The sequence below is a fragment of the Colletotrichum gloeosporioides genome (assembly GCF_011800055.1).
Source record: "Colletotrichum gloeosporioides strain Lc1 chromosome Unknown consensus_65, whole genome shotgun sequence".
In the NCBI taxonomy this organism is placed as follows: Eukaryota; Fungi; Ascomycota; class Sordariomycetes; order Glomerellales; family Glomerellaceae; genus Colletotrichum; species Colletotrichum gloeosporioides.
In genome coordinates, this window is record NW_025544710.1 from 28,874 (window position 1) to 44,137 (window position 15,264).

General features: G+C 43.4%; 5 protein-coding genes across 5 annotated transcripts; 3 read left to right on the top strand and 2 right to left on the bottom strand.

The window, feature by feature from the left end:
• Positions 1-970: 970 nt before the first annotated feature.
• GCG54_00012264 (uncharacterized protein) lies at positions 971-1,586 on the top strand (the record flags this gene model as incomplete). The annotated part of the gene is made up of 3 exons (XM_045412145.1): positions 971-1,336; positions 1,380-1,514; positions 1,560-1,586. 3 exons carry the CDS (start codon positions 971-973, stop codon positions 1,584-1,586), a joined length of 528 nt encoding a protein of 175 aa, XP_045261180.1.
• A 1,346-nt stretch (positions 1,587-2,932) lies between these two features.
• GCG54_00012265 (Acyl-CoA dehydrogenase family member 11) lies at positions 2,933-4,322 on the bottom strand (the record flags this gene model as incomplete). The annotated part of the gene is made up of 5 exons (XM_045412146.1): positions 2,933-3,391; positions 3,444-3,720; positions 3,774-3,850; positions 3,907-4,117; positions 4,168-4,322. 5 exons carry the CDS (start codon positions 4,320-4,322, stop codon positions 2,933-2,935), a joined length of 1,179 nt encoding a protein of 392 aa, XP_045261181.1.
• Positions 4,323-4,697: 375 nt separating this feature from the next.
• Positions 4,698-6,056, top strand: GCG54_00012266 (Short-chain specific acyl-CoA dehydrogenase; the record flags this gene model as incomplete). The annotated part of the gene is made up of 1 exon (XM_045412147.1): positions 4,698-6,056. The coding sequence occupies one exon, from the start codon at positions 4,698-4,700 to the stop codon at positions 6,054-6,056; it is 1,359 nt and encodes a 452-aa protein (XP_045261182.1).
• A 6,404-nt stretch (positions 6,057-12,460) lies between these two features.
• On the top strand, positions 12,461-13,926 carry GCG54_00012267 (uncharacterized protein; the record flags this gene model as incomplete). The annotated part of the gene is made up of 8 exons (XM_045412148.1): positions 12,461-12,511; positions 12,562-12,594; positions 12,659-12,749; positions 12,802-12,843; positions 12,896-13,088; positions 13,145-13,282; positions 13,357-13,776; positions 13,827-13,926. 8 exons carry the CDS (start codon positions 12,461-12,463, stop codon positions 13,924-13,926), a joined length of 1,068 nt encoding a protein of 355 aa, XP_045261183.1.
• Positions 13,927-14,310: 384 nt separating this feature from the next.
• On the bottom strand, positions 14,311-14,553 carry GCG54_00012268 (uncharacterized protein; the record flags this gene model as incomplete). The annotated part of the gene is made up of 1 exon (XM_045412149.1): positions 14,311-14,553. One exon carries the CDS (start codon positions 14,551-14,553, stop codon positions 14,311-14,313), a length of 243 nt encoding a protein of 80 aa, XP_045261184.1.
• Positions 14,554-15,264: the final 711 nt, after the last annotated feature.

Genomic DNA, 15,264 nt, shown 5'->3' on the forward strand with positions numbered 1-15,264 from the left:
TTTTTAAGCTAACCCACGAGGGAGTGTGCCTTGCAATCGCGGGTGAATTTCGGTGGTTCATCACGATGATAATTAAAACCTGTCTTTAACGCCAGTGCATGCAGTAGTACAATAATTTGTCCCTTGAGTGACTTGGCCTTACAATGCCCTTAATTTAACAAATCTGTACTCAGTGATGTTATGCACTCCATTTATTGGGGTGTGAAGAAGACTAGCTACTCGCAATCGAGTGGAGATGAGAGAGCTGAAAGAGACCGAATATTCAGTTTAAGCCTAGAGCCTAGACCAGGAGAACACGCAACGTGATTCCAGTACAAGGGATCGTTGACGGGTGCACATGTGTGATCATCTACAATCGAGATTCTTCAATCAGAGTGACTTCGTGATTTATGGCGGTTTCGAAGGGAAGGCATCGAGATTCAGCAACACGACATCCGTTTTCCGGCCAGTACGTGCCAAAATTCGACCGATAACGAAGCGCAGAAGGGATATTTAGCTTAACGAGCTGATGCGCTTAGTCCTTCCTCGTCTTGAATTTCTCCGAAAGCTTTCCAAAAGGCTGGGTTGTCGAAAAGCTTGTCAGAAAGCTAGACAGGTCCCGACTTCAGATGAGGTCCGGCATCGTGCGATGGCCTCCATGTGGGAACATGGAAAGCTTCTTCACAGAGGAGAAAGATAACCAACAGAAGCATCGCGGCTTCTCATCCCAGGGCATTGTTTTCATCATATGGCGGATGATTACGAACGTCCCTTGGGAAAGGCCCACATGCTGCCTAGTACAACGAATCTTAGTGAACGTCCATCTCAAAGGTCAATCGCAAGATCTATATATTCCAGCTGTCAACGCCAGGTTCTCACACTTCTTCAAGCAAGTCGATCTTAACATTCAATCATCAAATCGCACTTACAATACCTACTTGCCTATCTCACTTCATATTCAGGCGCAGCACTTTGCCACAAGCCCATCAATATGCACTACTCTCGGCTATTCTTCTCTCTCTTCCTCCTCGTCGCCTTGGTTGTTGCTGTGCCTCTACCAATGCCTTTAGATGGCTTGTTTGAGAGGTCCGCCAACAGGAAGGGCGACGGTCTAAAGAATTCCAAGACCACGGCCAAGGGAATCCAGAAGAACATCCACATACAAAAGGACGAGCTGCACGAAGTCAAGGATGTAAGGAAGGCTGAAGGGACGAAGAACTTCCGTAAGGAACAGAGTGAGCTCAAAGCCGATATCAGGGCAGGACAGAGACAGCGCGAAAGGAACCAGCATACCGCCGATCCATCCAACAGGAAGCTGGTCAATGGCTTAAATAAGGTAATGAGAAATCCGACGCTAGTGTGCGAATGTTGAACGTCAAATACTGATTGTTTGCTCACAGGTCGAGAAAGCCCAAGCCAAGGAGTACAAACAAGCCTCATCTCTGAACGGGGGAAGAGGTGACAGGAAAACATTGAACAAACTCAACCACGAGATTCACGACGGTATCAACGTGAACAAAGAGAACAAAAAGGCCGTAAGTGTTGCTGCCAATTTCTTCAATCAAGCAGAATACTGACAGGCGCCTACAGGCGCTGAGAGGCAATGATCGTCACGGCCACGGTTACTGAGCGCGCCAGGGCAGGATCGCGAACTGATGTGATGCTAAGCCTCGCATGGGATGGCTGAAGCTAGAATTGCTGAAGCTGGGATGGGCAAGGCGGACACAAAAACGTGTAGTTAAAAATTATCCGTTGAGTTCAGTACAGACGTGGAGTCAATGCACCATTAATAAATTTTGGGTTATCAATCTTGAGAAGGTCCGTGATGGGAATTCGGCATGACGAAGTATTTGGAGAAAACAATTGCAGCGATAGAACGGAGTATCGGGATTTCAATGGTGCCTGTGCATCCGTGTCCAAGCATGTGCTGCCAGAAGTATCGACAACTCGTCGTCAACAATGCTCCTGAGATCTGCTTTGTACATGGAGAAGAGATCCATCATCCAATGTATATTTCCGACATCTCGCTGGTCTTTTGGCGGCAGTGGTATCAAGAAGTACTGTGCCCCTCGTCCAGGAGGAGGTTCGTGTTCCCGACGAAATCCAAGAAGGCGGGCTCGGATCCTCCAGCAGAAGATAGACTCGGGTCAAGCTCTAGGTTAGTGGGGAAAATCTAGAAAGTTTGTTCGAGAGCCAAGATGATAGATAGGCAGCTGAGATTGGCTTTTACGGGAAGCTTTGTGTGTGTGCAGAGCTCCATGCCACCACTCCATGTGCGGACCTGCCGAGGAGGGATTAACCCACTTCGACAGCATGCCCGAGATTCCAGCATATTGGGAATCGCTTGTTGGACAACTCGACCCCAAATCAACTTCCGGCATCGTGATGAGGATTCGCATGATACACAGAATCGAGATCCAGACCTCATGATTCCATCACTAGCCGACGCACTGCAAGAGTAAACTGCCAGCGTCGTCAGCCCCTCCAGCCAATAAAGCAACGGGGAACTGGCTCGGCCTAGGTCATCGCTGTGAGCGCTGTCAACATGGATGCGATGACGAATTCTAGAACCATGAGCTGCGGCCTAGAGCTGAATGAGTCAGTGCAGAAGTACCTGAGTACGGTTGTCGAGATTGTACTTCAGATGACTGCGCGAGATTTATGTTCCGAACAGCCACAACATTTGACTACAATTAGGTACACACCATGAACCTTGTCTTATTAAACTAGGCGGCAGCCATTCTGGCCATCCAGAATGCGAAAATGTGTGAAGATGAGGCTCTGAAAAACGTGCTGAGATATTTGGGATCGCGAACTCTTGATCCACACTATGTGCGGCTAAATGGCACCATGGAAACCGTAAAATGCTAACGTACCGCACATCTTTGGCCAATTGTTGGACCACGAAAATCACCTGTTGCGCGGGAAGTTGACATGGCGTACATCATTGAGCCTAAAGTTTCTGCCCTTTCCCTCTCCCCTCCTTCAGTCTCTGTACTCGTTTGAAGGCATTATCCAATGCTTTGTGCGTATTCTCGAAGTAAATATGGCTGAACTCGCTGCTGGCCTGGCCTTTCATCGTGCGTGCTTGGATACCGTGGCTGATGGTACCTGAGCGGGCATAATGAAAAATTGCTGCAATCTCCCAGTCCTTTCCGCCGCCGTCTTTGCGTGGATCGAAGCCGACAATCCCTGCATAGCGATCCAAGAGCTCTGCTGGCTCTGGAATGCCTCTAGAGCTTCGATGCTCTGGCCTAAGTGATTCAGGAGGGCCAGTTATTGACTGGCCAGGGCTGATATGGTCATCAAAGAATGGACTCATAAAGTAGACGAGGTCCATGAGCGGATGCCCAATCGTCGATAGCTCCCAATCGAGGATCGCAATTACTTTTGGCTCGGAAGGGTGAAGTATCTACGTACAGCTGTAAGCACTACTTTGTATCCAGGCAGAAATGAGATATTACCAAGTTGTCGAATTTGAAATCGCCGTGGACGATGGAAAATCGTTCGCCGGGGAGATTTTCTCTCACGTAGGACATGATACCGTCATAATTCTCGTGAGCCCGCCCAAGAAGCTCACCCGTCTTCTTGTCCCTGACCGCAGCTTGTTGAGATTCTATACGGCTCCAAGTGTTACAATGACGAGCGTAGAAACCAATCTTCTTCCCGTATCCTTCCAGACCGATCGCATCCGGATCGAGCGAGTGAAGCCAGGCTAGGGTCTCCGTTGCGGAAAACCAGCTTTTTCATCTCGTTATTTTGTGATGGCAGATGTTGAAATTGTAGGGACTCACGCTTTGCGCCTGTCGGATGGTGAAAGCTCTGCCAGACTGGCGTCGGTAAGGATCCTTCCTTTCACAAACTCCATGACCTACGAGGCCCACATGATTAGTCTAAAATATCTGAGCTGATGGGTTTCTAACGCACGTAGAAGGAGGTTCCTATGACCGATTCCTCAGTGCACAGGGTTAACACCCGCGGCACGGGGAAGTTAGGAACAGATCCAAGGGCTTGAAGAACCCTGAACTCGCGATCAACTTGATGTGCGACTGGACTAATTGTCTGACCCTGAGGTTTCTTTCTTAAGATGAACCTTGAGCCGCTGTTCCGCGTGGAAAAGGCGTTCCCTGTTAGTGTACTATGACCATGATAAGGGCAGGCAGAAAGCCTTTCAGATCTCAGACTAACACTGCATCATCAAGGAAATAGGTTGGATTGCTCTGGCCATATCCAATCTTGGTTGTGGTAATCGGTAACTGAAGGCCCGGTATCGTTCCTGACTTGCGAAGGTATTCTCCTAGGGCCTCGTTGTCGACATCATGATGTGAACCGGACGAAGACATGGCGTTGACGAGAGTCGGCCGCTTGAATCACAGCACAGATGACAGATGCAAGTAAAGTCCAATGCTTTGCTCGAATACCTGACCCTCCCGGGTTATTGAGAAGGCGAAATGCCGGGATACGGAGGTGCGGGGATGCGGGGATGCCGTAATGCGGGGTTTCGAACAAGCCGAGGGCCCTCGGGTGCCGACGTCAGCGATCTTGATCTGCTGAGTCGAGAACAACAGACGTCCACGCTTCGAACATCAAAGGTTTTTAATAGTGAGCCTCAAAGATACTAATCCCTTACACGAGCATGGTGTTTCGAACACGGTTCCAATACAACTTTTGCAACAATCAACGAAGATCTCGCACTGCAACCTAGCCAACTACTCGTCATGAACTTCGAACTTCCCAAAGATGTGCGAGATTACCTAAAACGACTTGACACTTTCATCAACGACGCCATTCTTCCTTTACAACACGAAAATGATAACAACCGCTTCTTCGACCATCGTCGCGAGGCCTCACGTACTCAATGGAACAACCAAGGCTTGCCGACTGAAGACTGGGAGGCGTTACTTGACAAAGCCAAGAGGATCGCCGACAAGGCAGGATTTTTTCGCTTTGCATGTCCGAAGGAGTATGGCGGCTCAGGTGTCGAAACACTGAATTTATACATGTGTGCCGTGCGATACCACCTTGCATCTCACCCTGTGTATGGAGGAGGCGTGAGCTTGGCGAACGATCTTCAAAGCGAGCATAGCATCGTCGGCAACATGCCATTCATCATCATGTTACATCATTACGGTACTGCGGAACAGAAAAAGAAACTGATTCCTGCGAGCATCAAAGGCGAGTTGAGGGCGACATTCGGACTCACCGAAATTCATCACGGCTCTGATGCTACGCATATGGACACGACAGCCCATGCAACCAAACTGCCAAGCGGCGAACCGGGCTTTTTGATTAATGGCAATAAGAAGTGGCAAACAGGGATGCACACCGCAAATCACTGTCTGGTTTTCGCCCGAACCTCCGGCAAGGCTGGGGATGCGCGGGGCATCACAGCTTTTCTAGTGCCTCGCGCAACACCCGGAGTTACCGTCGCCTCCTTCGAGTGGACGTTGAACATGCCTACCGACCATGCCACAGTGATATTCGAAAACGTTTTGGTCCCGGCCACATGCATTCTTGGGCCACTTGACAACGGCCTGGCGGTCGCGCAGACTTTCACCCACGAGAACAGGATCCGGCAGGCAGCGTCAAGTTGCGGGGCTGCGCGATACTGCATTGATCGGAGTATTGAACACGCAAACCGTCGAAAGGTCTTTGGGAAGCCATTATCGGCCAACCAAGCTATCCAGTGGCCCCTCGTGGAACTTTCGACTCAAGCGGAGATGCTCAGACTTCTCATCCTGCGGACGGCAGTGGAGATGGACCAAGTCAACACCGAGGCCACGGCGGCAGGGAAGGCCCCCTGGGTTGCCATTGAAACACAGCTCGGTCACAAGATTGCAATGTGCAACTACGTTGCGAATCGTTTGGCGTGCGACTCAGCCGATCGGGCCATTCAGATCCATGGTGGGGATGGATATTCGCGACATTTGCCCTTCGAACACATATGGAGGCATTTCAGACGATACCGAATAACCGAAGGAAGCGAAGAAGTTCAAATGCGGAAGGTGGCAGCTTATTTGTTCGGATACAAGACGGCAAGTCCAGATGATGCGAGTAAGCGGGGACCAAAGTTGTGAAATGTGGAGGAAGGCCTGGGCCCCTATTCAGAACACACGCATAGTTCGTCGAGTATCTGGCTATCTCATTTAAATCTTTGTTTTTTTCTTGCATGTCCGCCTCGACAACGTTCGGCACGAGAAGAAACAACTTGAGAGCAAGCAAGCTATTCATTACACTAGCCACCAGCATAGCACCCCGTTCAAGCCTAATCAATCAATTAATCAATTAACTAATCAAATTAGAGGCTTTTTACTATTTAAATAGATAAGCCCATAGTACTAGAAGCTTAGTTAACTTAATTAAGCCGATATTACCTAGAATAATAAAAATCTAACCTTTAAACTAATTAGGATTTTTAAAAGATTTTTTAAAAAAATAAAAAAAAGCCTATTTAGATATTTTAATACTTAGCTTTATTCTGATTACTTAAAATTATAATTTTTATAACTTTTATATTTAAAGTAGATAACTTAAATTAGTTTTAAACTAATATCTCTATAATTACTTATATAATAGACTTACTATTAACCTATTAAGTCTTATTATAATATATTTCTAAAAAAAAAAAGGTTAAGTAGTTACTAATATTAGTTTAGTAATACCCTTAAGTTAATAAGTAGTAGAGTAGAGCTAAATATTTCTTAATAATAAGGTTAGTACTATTAAGAACTATTAAAAGTACTAGAAATATACTTTTTACTTTATTACTAAATTAATATATTTCTAATCTCTCTACTAAGGGTTAAAAAAAGCCTATTTTTAACCCTTATACTAGCTTTTAAAAATAACCCTTTTTTAATATTATTATTAGCGTTATTAGTACTATTATTACTATTATTATTACTATACCTCTATATTTTAAAGACCTACTTATATATACTTCTTAATATCTTTTTTAACCTCTTACTAGTTATTATAATACCTCTACTAACTTATAATTAATATATTAATTACTTTATTAGTTATAAATTATTAACTCCTTATAGGATTACTACTTAGATTTATATATTATCTACTACTACTAGTAATATATTAACTATTAACCTAACTATATATAATACTCTTAAAGCTTTACTTTATACTATATAGAGGGGCTAGTAGTTTATTAATATTAATACTATTATAAAGAAGGGTTCTTAAGGTTATACTTCTTAAATTATAAATAAGGGTACTTTTATCTATAAGATCTTTATTAATAATGAGAAAGGTAGTATTTATTAAGTTTACTAATATTATAATAAAATAGGGATTTTTAATAAACTATATAATACTAAAACTATAATTACTACTACTTAATATCTTAAGAATAAGTATAAGGTCTTCTAAGGTTACTTAAAAGGTAGTAATATATCTCTTAATAAAGTTAATAACTTTAGGCCTCTATCTAAGTATTACTAATCTATTCTTATTACTATATTTAAGAAGAAGATTACTTAAATTAAAAAGTTAACTATAAGCTTCCTTATTAATATTAGTAACCCTCTTATAATATTTAATAATTAGTATATATAGTATATACTTATTATATTTAATTATAATATTAATACTTAGATATATTAGTTAAGAACTAATTAGAGGGATTAATTTTAATAACTTTATATCTCTAAGAAGTAATAAATTAAGGAGGAGATATAAAAGGCTCTTATAAAGGTTTATATATTATTTAACTTATAGACCTCACTTAATTAATACACTATTATTACTATTTTTAGCTACTTTATTAATAAGTTAGGTAAATAAATACAGTACCTCTTAGGTCTCTATTACTAGCTTAATATTTATATTAATAAGAATATTACTACTATAATATATATAGTTATAAGAAACTAATACCTATTTAATAAGATTAGTATTATAATCTCTAATAATACTAGTACTAATAGTACTTATATTAAGGCTCTATATCTATTTATTTTATAGTTATATATAGAAATAGATACCTAATATTATTAAATTTAATACTATAGTTATATCCTTAACCTTATTAATTATACTATTATTTATAAAGTTAATAAGGAGGTATTTAAGTAAAAATCTAACTATCTTATTAATACTAATAGAATCTAAGAGGACCTAGCTTATTAGAGAACTAAGAGACCTATTAATAAATTTTAGAATATTATTAAGTATATTAGATTATTACTATAATACTTAGAGGCCTTTTTATCTATTAATAATAAAGTTAATAATAATAAGTATATTTTTATTCTATAGGAGGAGTTATTATAAAAACTAAATCTAATATTAAGTAATACTACTTAATAGAACTTAATATATAATATAATCTACTATACCCTACTTAAATATAGCTAGATTACTAGCTATATATACTACTCTTTAGGTCTTAAGAATAAAGATAATTATATCCCTAATAAGGATATCCTAATTAATAAGGATTAATAAGTCCTTACTAAGTTAAATAAGATATTTAAGTTTCTCTATTTATAAATTAAGTAATATAAGGGTTAAAGTAAAAGTAATAGGTATAATTAATTTTAAGAGATCCTAATAAGTTTTAAGTATCTTTTAAATTAACTTAAGGATTAATATAAGTTTTATAATACCCCTATTATAGAAGAGATTAACTTTATAGTTATATAAATATCCTAAAATCTCTTATTATAATAATCTTAATTAATAAAGGTATTATATTAATCTAGTTAAGTATTAATTTTATAAACCCTATTAATTAATAGTATCCCTACTTATTTATAGTCTAAATATATTACTATATTACTATATTACTATACCTCCCTTAAACTACTAACTTTAACTTTAATATATTTATATACCTATTAATTATTAATAACTAGTAAATACTTAATAATTATTATAAAAAGTTTAGAGAGTCTCTTCTCTATATTACTACTATAATATTATACCTTAATAGAGGTTTATAATAATTTAAAAAGTATTAAAATACTTAAGAAACTTATAGGTAGTTCTATATTACTAAAGAAGGTTTTTAAAAATATTAAGAGTAATAATATATTAAAATAACTACTTATACTAATAAATAAGCTTATCTAAAACCTCTATAAAAGTTATTTATATTAATTATAATACCTCTAAAGTTTAAAAACTCTAATTATAGTTCATAGTTAGATAGTAGCCTTTATAATACTATTATTAATAAAATTAATAAGTTAGAGAAGTATTTTAATTTTATAGTTATTTAGTTTATTAATAATCCTATTTAGTAGTAGATTTTATATTAATAGACCTTTTTAATACTTAGTAAGTTAGCCCTTAATATCTTTATTATCCTAGTAATAATAACTAATTATAAGAGGGTATTTAGCTTTACTAAACTAATACTAATATTATAGAAGTTATTAATAAAGCTATTACTATTTAAAGATATATAATACCTCTAGAACTAAATTTAAGGTAGTAGTATTATTATTAATAAGTATTACTTTAAATAAAAGGGTTAATAGGGGGTAGGATAATATTATAATACTAGATAGGTATATTTCTAATATATTAAGATATTATAAGAGCTTCACTAATTTCCTAAATAGATAATATTAATTAAATTAAATTAAATCTATTAAGTTAAGTAAGCTTTTAGTAAAAATCCAGTTAAATAGTTAAGCCTGACCCCTAGGCTTAACTTGTTTAATTAGTATGTAGCGCTACTAGCCACTATCCAGATATTCTGTACGTGAAGACATTTGTCAGCGCATCGGCGTACTCCGTTGTTTTGCTAGGTTTGGGGTTTATAATTCGAGAAAGGACGGTGGGAATTGCATATGTTGCCGTTATCTGGGCCGCACTGAAGGCAGGCACCGAATATGAGATCAGGAGTCTATATTCCAGCATCATGATGCCGCCAAACCAGAACTGTTATGTTTCATAAACGACTTCAGCACCAAGGCTATTATGCGCCTGATTCCACTTGGATGAGATGCCAGCGAAATGTAGCTTTCCAGATCGTCCTCTTTGAGCACATCAGGGGCTGCATGCCATTGTGATATGGTTGCGACGGTCTCTCTTGCACCAGCTGAGCGTCGCCTCGACAGCAGGTGCGTTTCTTATCATTGTGACCTACCTTCTTCCTTTCATCTCCAGATTGGCCCTTCTTCGCTCAACTCATCTTACTTGGGAGCTCTTTCTCGGCATTGCTTGTGGCTAGTGCCTATGCCTGCTATACAGGTCCGCCTACTCTCTTGTATTAGTTCACACTTAGTAAGTACGATACGTATAGCGACCCTTACTGAGCACTTTCCTCTCAGAAACCTAAGGTGAGCAGTAGCTGTGAAACTCAGTACCTTAGCACAACTGCGAGGGCAAGTGCAACTACGAGGACAGCCGCATCCAGAAGGCAGTCACAACGTAGAGGACGCAGGCAGATGGCAACTACGGCTGGCAGGGGCTTGCCTCGCCGCATGCAAGCCACGCGAGGGTGTCAAGAAGGGGCGTAAAACAAGAGACCTCTCTTCCTTTGCCAGCATTTGTGCCTCCTTCATCCCCTGCCAACTCAAAACCAACTACTACATGACCACAAACATTGCTTCATCAAACCGCGCATCCCATAATTCTTCGACGAGTCACACACCTGATAGAGATAGGTTATCAACATCCATCCACCAGAGTCCAACCTCTTCCAAGCGAGACGCCATGTGCGGTAGGACCAGGCACGTCTGGGTGTGTCCCTGCGAAAACTTCATTGTCGCCGCGGATTCTTGCCCTCGCGGAAAAGCTGAAGACAGGATCAGCGGCCATCTCGTTTCTACAACAGTCAATGCAGTCTTTCAATACTGCAACGCCTGGTTCACCAATCAACCCTGGGAAATCGTCTTCTCGACTCACATCACACCCGATATGGTTTGCCCGTGGTTTTACTGGCAAAACGAAACGGAAACTCGCGCAATGTGCACCGACTGCCTCCGTGCACAGTGCCGCAATTTCGATACTGGGAAAATAAATGGTTCGACTGGGAAGAAGTAATTGGGCTACGGAAAGACTACATGTTTTGGTGTTCATCCCATACACAGTTCGAAGCAGAGGTTGGAGATACGGATGCAAACACGCGAACACTATATGGCCTGATGTTCGTCACCCATGCTTTCCCGGGACAGCGGTTGGAGTTTCAAGGAAGAGATTTGGATTCATTATTTTGATAGCGGGGCATTCTTGCGGAAAACAAGCGTATGCGGTAGGAATGACGAGCAATGAAATTAGAAGATACATCCGCGCGGTGACGGCGTGGCACTAGCATTTCTCTGCCAGATCAAATCGGTGACACCTTCTCCGCCTTCAATACTTTGCCTTCGTTTTCTCCCCCTTCGTCGACTTTGGTTACTTCAAAATACCATCGTAAAATGAAAGCCTGCTCATCTTGTATCGCAGTCTCTACAGCAAATGTTCGATTAGAAAATTGTATTAAGATTCAAAGCACAAAATCTTAGGACTTTATCCCCACAGCTCAGCCTTTGGGCTTTGATAGTCTCTGATTCTTCAAATTCCTTTCGACAACGCAATCGATCTCTCGCCAGCCTGCAAGCAACATCGGTTGCCTTCATGTTGACGGGCGCCGCTCCGTTGTTGTCTTATTCAGTTCATATCTCCCGCAAGAAGGTAAGAGCCTCAAGGAACTGATCTGCCACAACCTTTGTCTCAAACATCAAATGTGATGGTGTGGGAGTCTGATAGAAACCAAATGGGAATTGATTCGCACTTTTCCTTTTGGGATACGCGAGCTCGCAGAAAGAAGAGTCGCTACCGTAAACATCTGTAGGCCTCAAGCCAAGCCTCGGATACAGGGCACAATGAAGAGATCCCTGAACTTATCGCATATCCACTGATTGTTATGGAAGGTCAGGTGTTGGGATCGCGTCTCCGTACTAGGGTGCGTTTCCCAGTCTCAGAGCGAATGGCACTCGCCACGAACAGTCCGTGGAGCTTTCTGACCCTAAAAGCGGGGTCGCGGGGCCCATTGAAGACTCTCTGGGTGCATCAGAGGTCTGTCGATGCATGCGGAAGGTGATGCGTTGCGCATCCAGGGGCCTGCAGAATCGCTCGGTGTCGAGCCAGGTTCCACACCCCACTCGAGGCCGCGTTTTTCAATCCCGGTGTAAAGTGTGACCGTCAACAAAAATGGTCGCTGCCCATATTGGGTGTGATAAACATGCAGGCATCGTAGTTGCCCCCGGTTGGCTGTCTTTCTATTCGCGCGCGGAATCTCGCGTGCCCACCGGACAACACAAGAACATGGGTGTTTTATGCACGTTGGTGCACGAAGGCGACGCCGCATCCGCCAAAAAGAGGGACCTCGGAGGCAGAGACCGCCCCCGCAACACCGAAGATATATCAGTCCACCCACGTTGTCTTTCTGTCACTTTTTGGGCTCATTTTTCTTTTTCCCATTATTCTCGAAGCTTTGTTTCCGCATTGAAGCCCCGCCAATAAGATCATCATGGCTAATCCCCCGCAAGATTTCGAGGTTCAGGTCGCTGCTGACGAGGAGGTTTGTTCACACGCCGTGCACTTATGTCATGCTTGTCTAATTAGATATAGCCGCAAGATGACACCCGTTCTGAGATGGGATCCGTAAGCCTGGCCTCATCAACAACTGCTGAAAGCTACCTATAGAAGCTCAAATCTTTCGTGACAGAGTATCGCGTCCTCTAGCACCAGTTTGCGCAGTTCTTTGTTGGACTATCGGCGCGAGAACGGCCGAACTTATCATCGGTACAAAGATGGCAGTAAGTTGATGCGATAGGCATGAAAAAGATTGACGGCTTAATCATGCTGCAGAATACAACTTCCCGAACGACGAACGAGAGCTTGACAGACTTGGTACTCTCCGACGCTGTTTCGCAATTTGCTTTCAAGCTAACCAGCGCCGTAGACTTGGTGCATCACTTGTGCCTGCTCACTCTAGATGACCGTCTCGGAATTGCCCCACCCTGCCGCGAAGATGCCAAGGTTGGTCGGGTCCTCGACGTCGGCACAGGCACGGGCATCTGGGCAATTCATTTCGGAGATGACCATCCAGAGGCCGATATCTTGGGAGTTGACCTCTCTGCGACTCAACCGGGCCAGTAAGTGCTCGGCGGGCTTGACATCTGGTGAACGGTTGCTGATGACAATTTCCAAGCGTACCTCCCAACGTCAGGTTTGAGGTTGACGATATCGAGGACGAGTGGACATTCTCGCAGCCATTCCAGTATATCCATAGTCGATTTATGACGTCCAGCATCGGCGACTGGAGACTTTTCCTCCAAAGATGCTACGAGTAAGGGCCTTTCAATGCAATGCCAACCAAAAGGGTGAGAAGCTTTAATTGCGGCTAACCCGTCGAAAAATTAGCAACCTTGAGCCTGGTGGCTACGTTGAGCTTCAAGAGACCGCCATCTTCGCCAAGTCTGATGACGACACATTGAAGCCCGAGCATGCCCTGTCCAAGTGGGCGGAGTATCTTATGGAGGCGTCGATCAAGCTCGGCGCAGCGTGGGTCGATACTCCCGAGCTGAGGCAGCTCATGGTTGATATTGGCTTCGAGAATGTGGCGCTAAGCACGTATAAGTGGCCGACTAACCCTTGGCCCAAGGACCCGCACTTTAAGGAGCTTGGTATGTGGAATAACGAGAATTTCATGACCGGTATGGAGGCGATTACGATGGCCCCCATGACGCGCGCGTTGGAGTGGCTTCCTGAAGAGGTCAGAGTGTTCCTCATTGATGTCCGTAAGGAAGGAAACGACAGGAACATTCACGCATATTGGCCCCAGTAAGTTTTCCCGCGCTTAAAGTTAGTAGATCATGTCTTGACATACCCAGACACATTCTGGTTGGCAGGAAACCCATGAGGGAAATCCCGGCTCCAGCTCCAGAGGCGTCCCCAGCGCCGGCATCAGCTCCTGCCCCGGCTGCGGCTTAACCAATGAGTTGGGTTAATCACCGAGTTGGGACAGTGAAACCCTGGCATCAACTGTTCTAATTGTGTGAGCACCACAACACATGTTAGGTCATACTGAGGGCTAGAAAATAGTTCCGCGTGCATTCCGCGTGCAAGTCGAACATTTGAGCGTTACTTAAGTACGCATTGCAAGATCACTGAGTATATTAACAATGAACCTCTGTTGATCTCTTCCCCTATCTGATCTCCGTCCCTGCAACGTCGCTCCTCAACAGCATCCCTTCTCTAGCACCGATGGCGCGTCCCGTCTTCAATTCACTGCGCAGCCTTGTGTCCTATTTACCGTGCAGTTAGTACATGTGTAATCTGCAACCCGTGCCTTCTCATCATCCAAATACCTTGTACTCAATCGGCGTCGCAGTTGAATGTGGTTCCACCATTGGCGCAACCAGTGTTGCGCGACTTGCAGTGCATTCCGTCCGGCTTGACGTTGGCAGCGCAGCAGAAGTCACATGCCGTGCCTTGGACTAAAGCGCCGCAGTTCTTTGGTTGGTCGCAGTGTCGTTTGACAAGGGAAGACGATTCGAATTGTGATGGCATCGCAACCGCCAGCGGTAGCAGAGCGAGAAGAAATCTGATCGCGACCATTGTGAATATTGCAAGTTGATTAGGCTTCCCGCGAATGACTGTAGGCAAAGACTGGTTTGGCGAATGCTGGGCTTCTATGTAAGCCGCATAGATCTAGAGGATATGTCCAAGCCTTTATGTATGCACAGGAATAATCGTGTCACACTTAAGATCGGAGAGCGCGATGCTGCTTGTCATCCCCAGAAAATGTTTCACTCAGTGTAGGTTAAGCTTCTGCGCCGAATTGTCACAAGGGCAAATCTTCCGCCCATTTCGTGATATAGTGGTGAGGGGGAACCGGAGCCGGGAGGATCACTCGCGATCAACGACAGGGGTGGGGGCTCCAGTTGAGCAGAAAAGAGATTGTTATGCTTTCCATCACCTGCATTCCACGAGACGGCAGCAGAAACGTGCTCGCGGCTAATGTAGGTACGCTGCCCTCGCCGTGAGGAGAGGCCGGTAATCTCCCCAACGTACATAGACAAGGTTTCCGTCTGATGATAGACAGTAGAGGGACTTTGAGAAGGTTCGTGAAGAGTTGCTGTCTTGAGCTGGTTTGGGGTCACCGAGGGCATTTTCGTCCGATCAGATGACGCGTTGGTCGCATCGGCTCTGAGTGCCTTCCGTGAGCTTGGAAAGGTTGATGTTCGCTCGGTAGAGCCAGCTAGTGAACTGCGACCTTGGCTGCCGCATGTTGGGATGTCGTCCGGAGTTGGGGGCTCCTTGTCAATG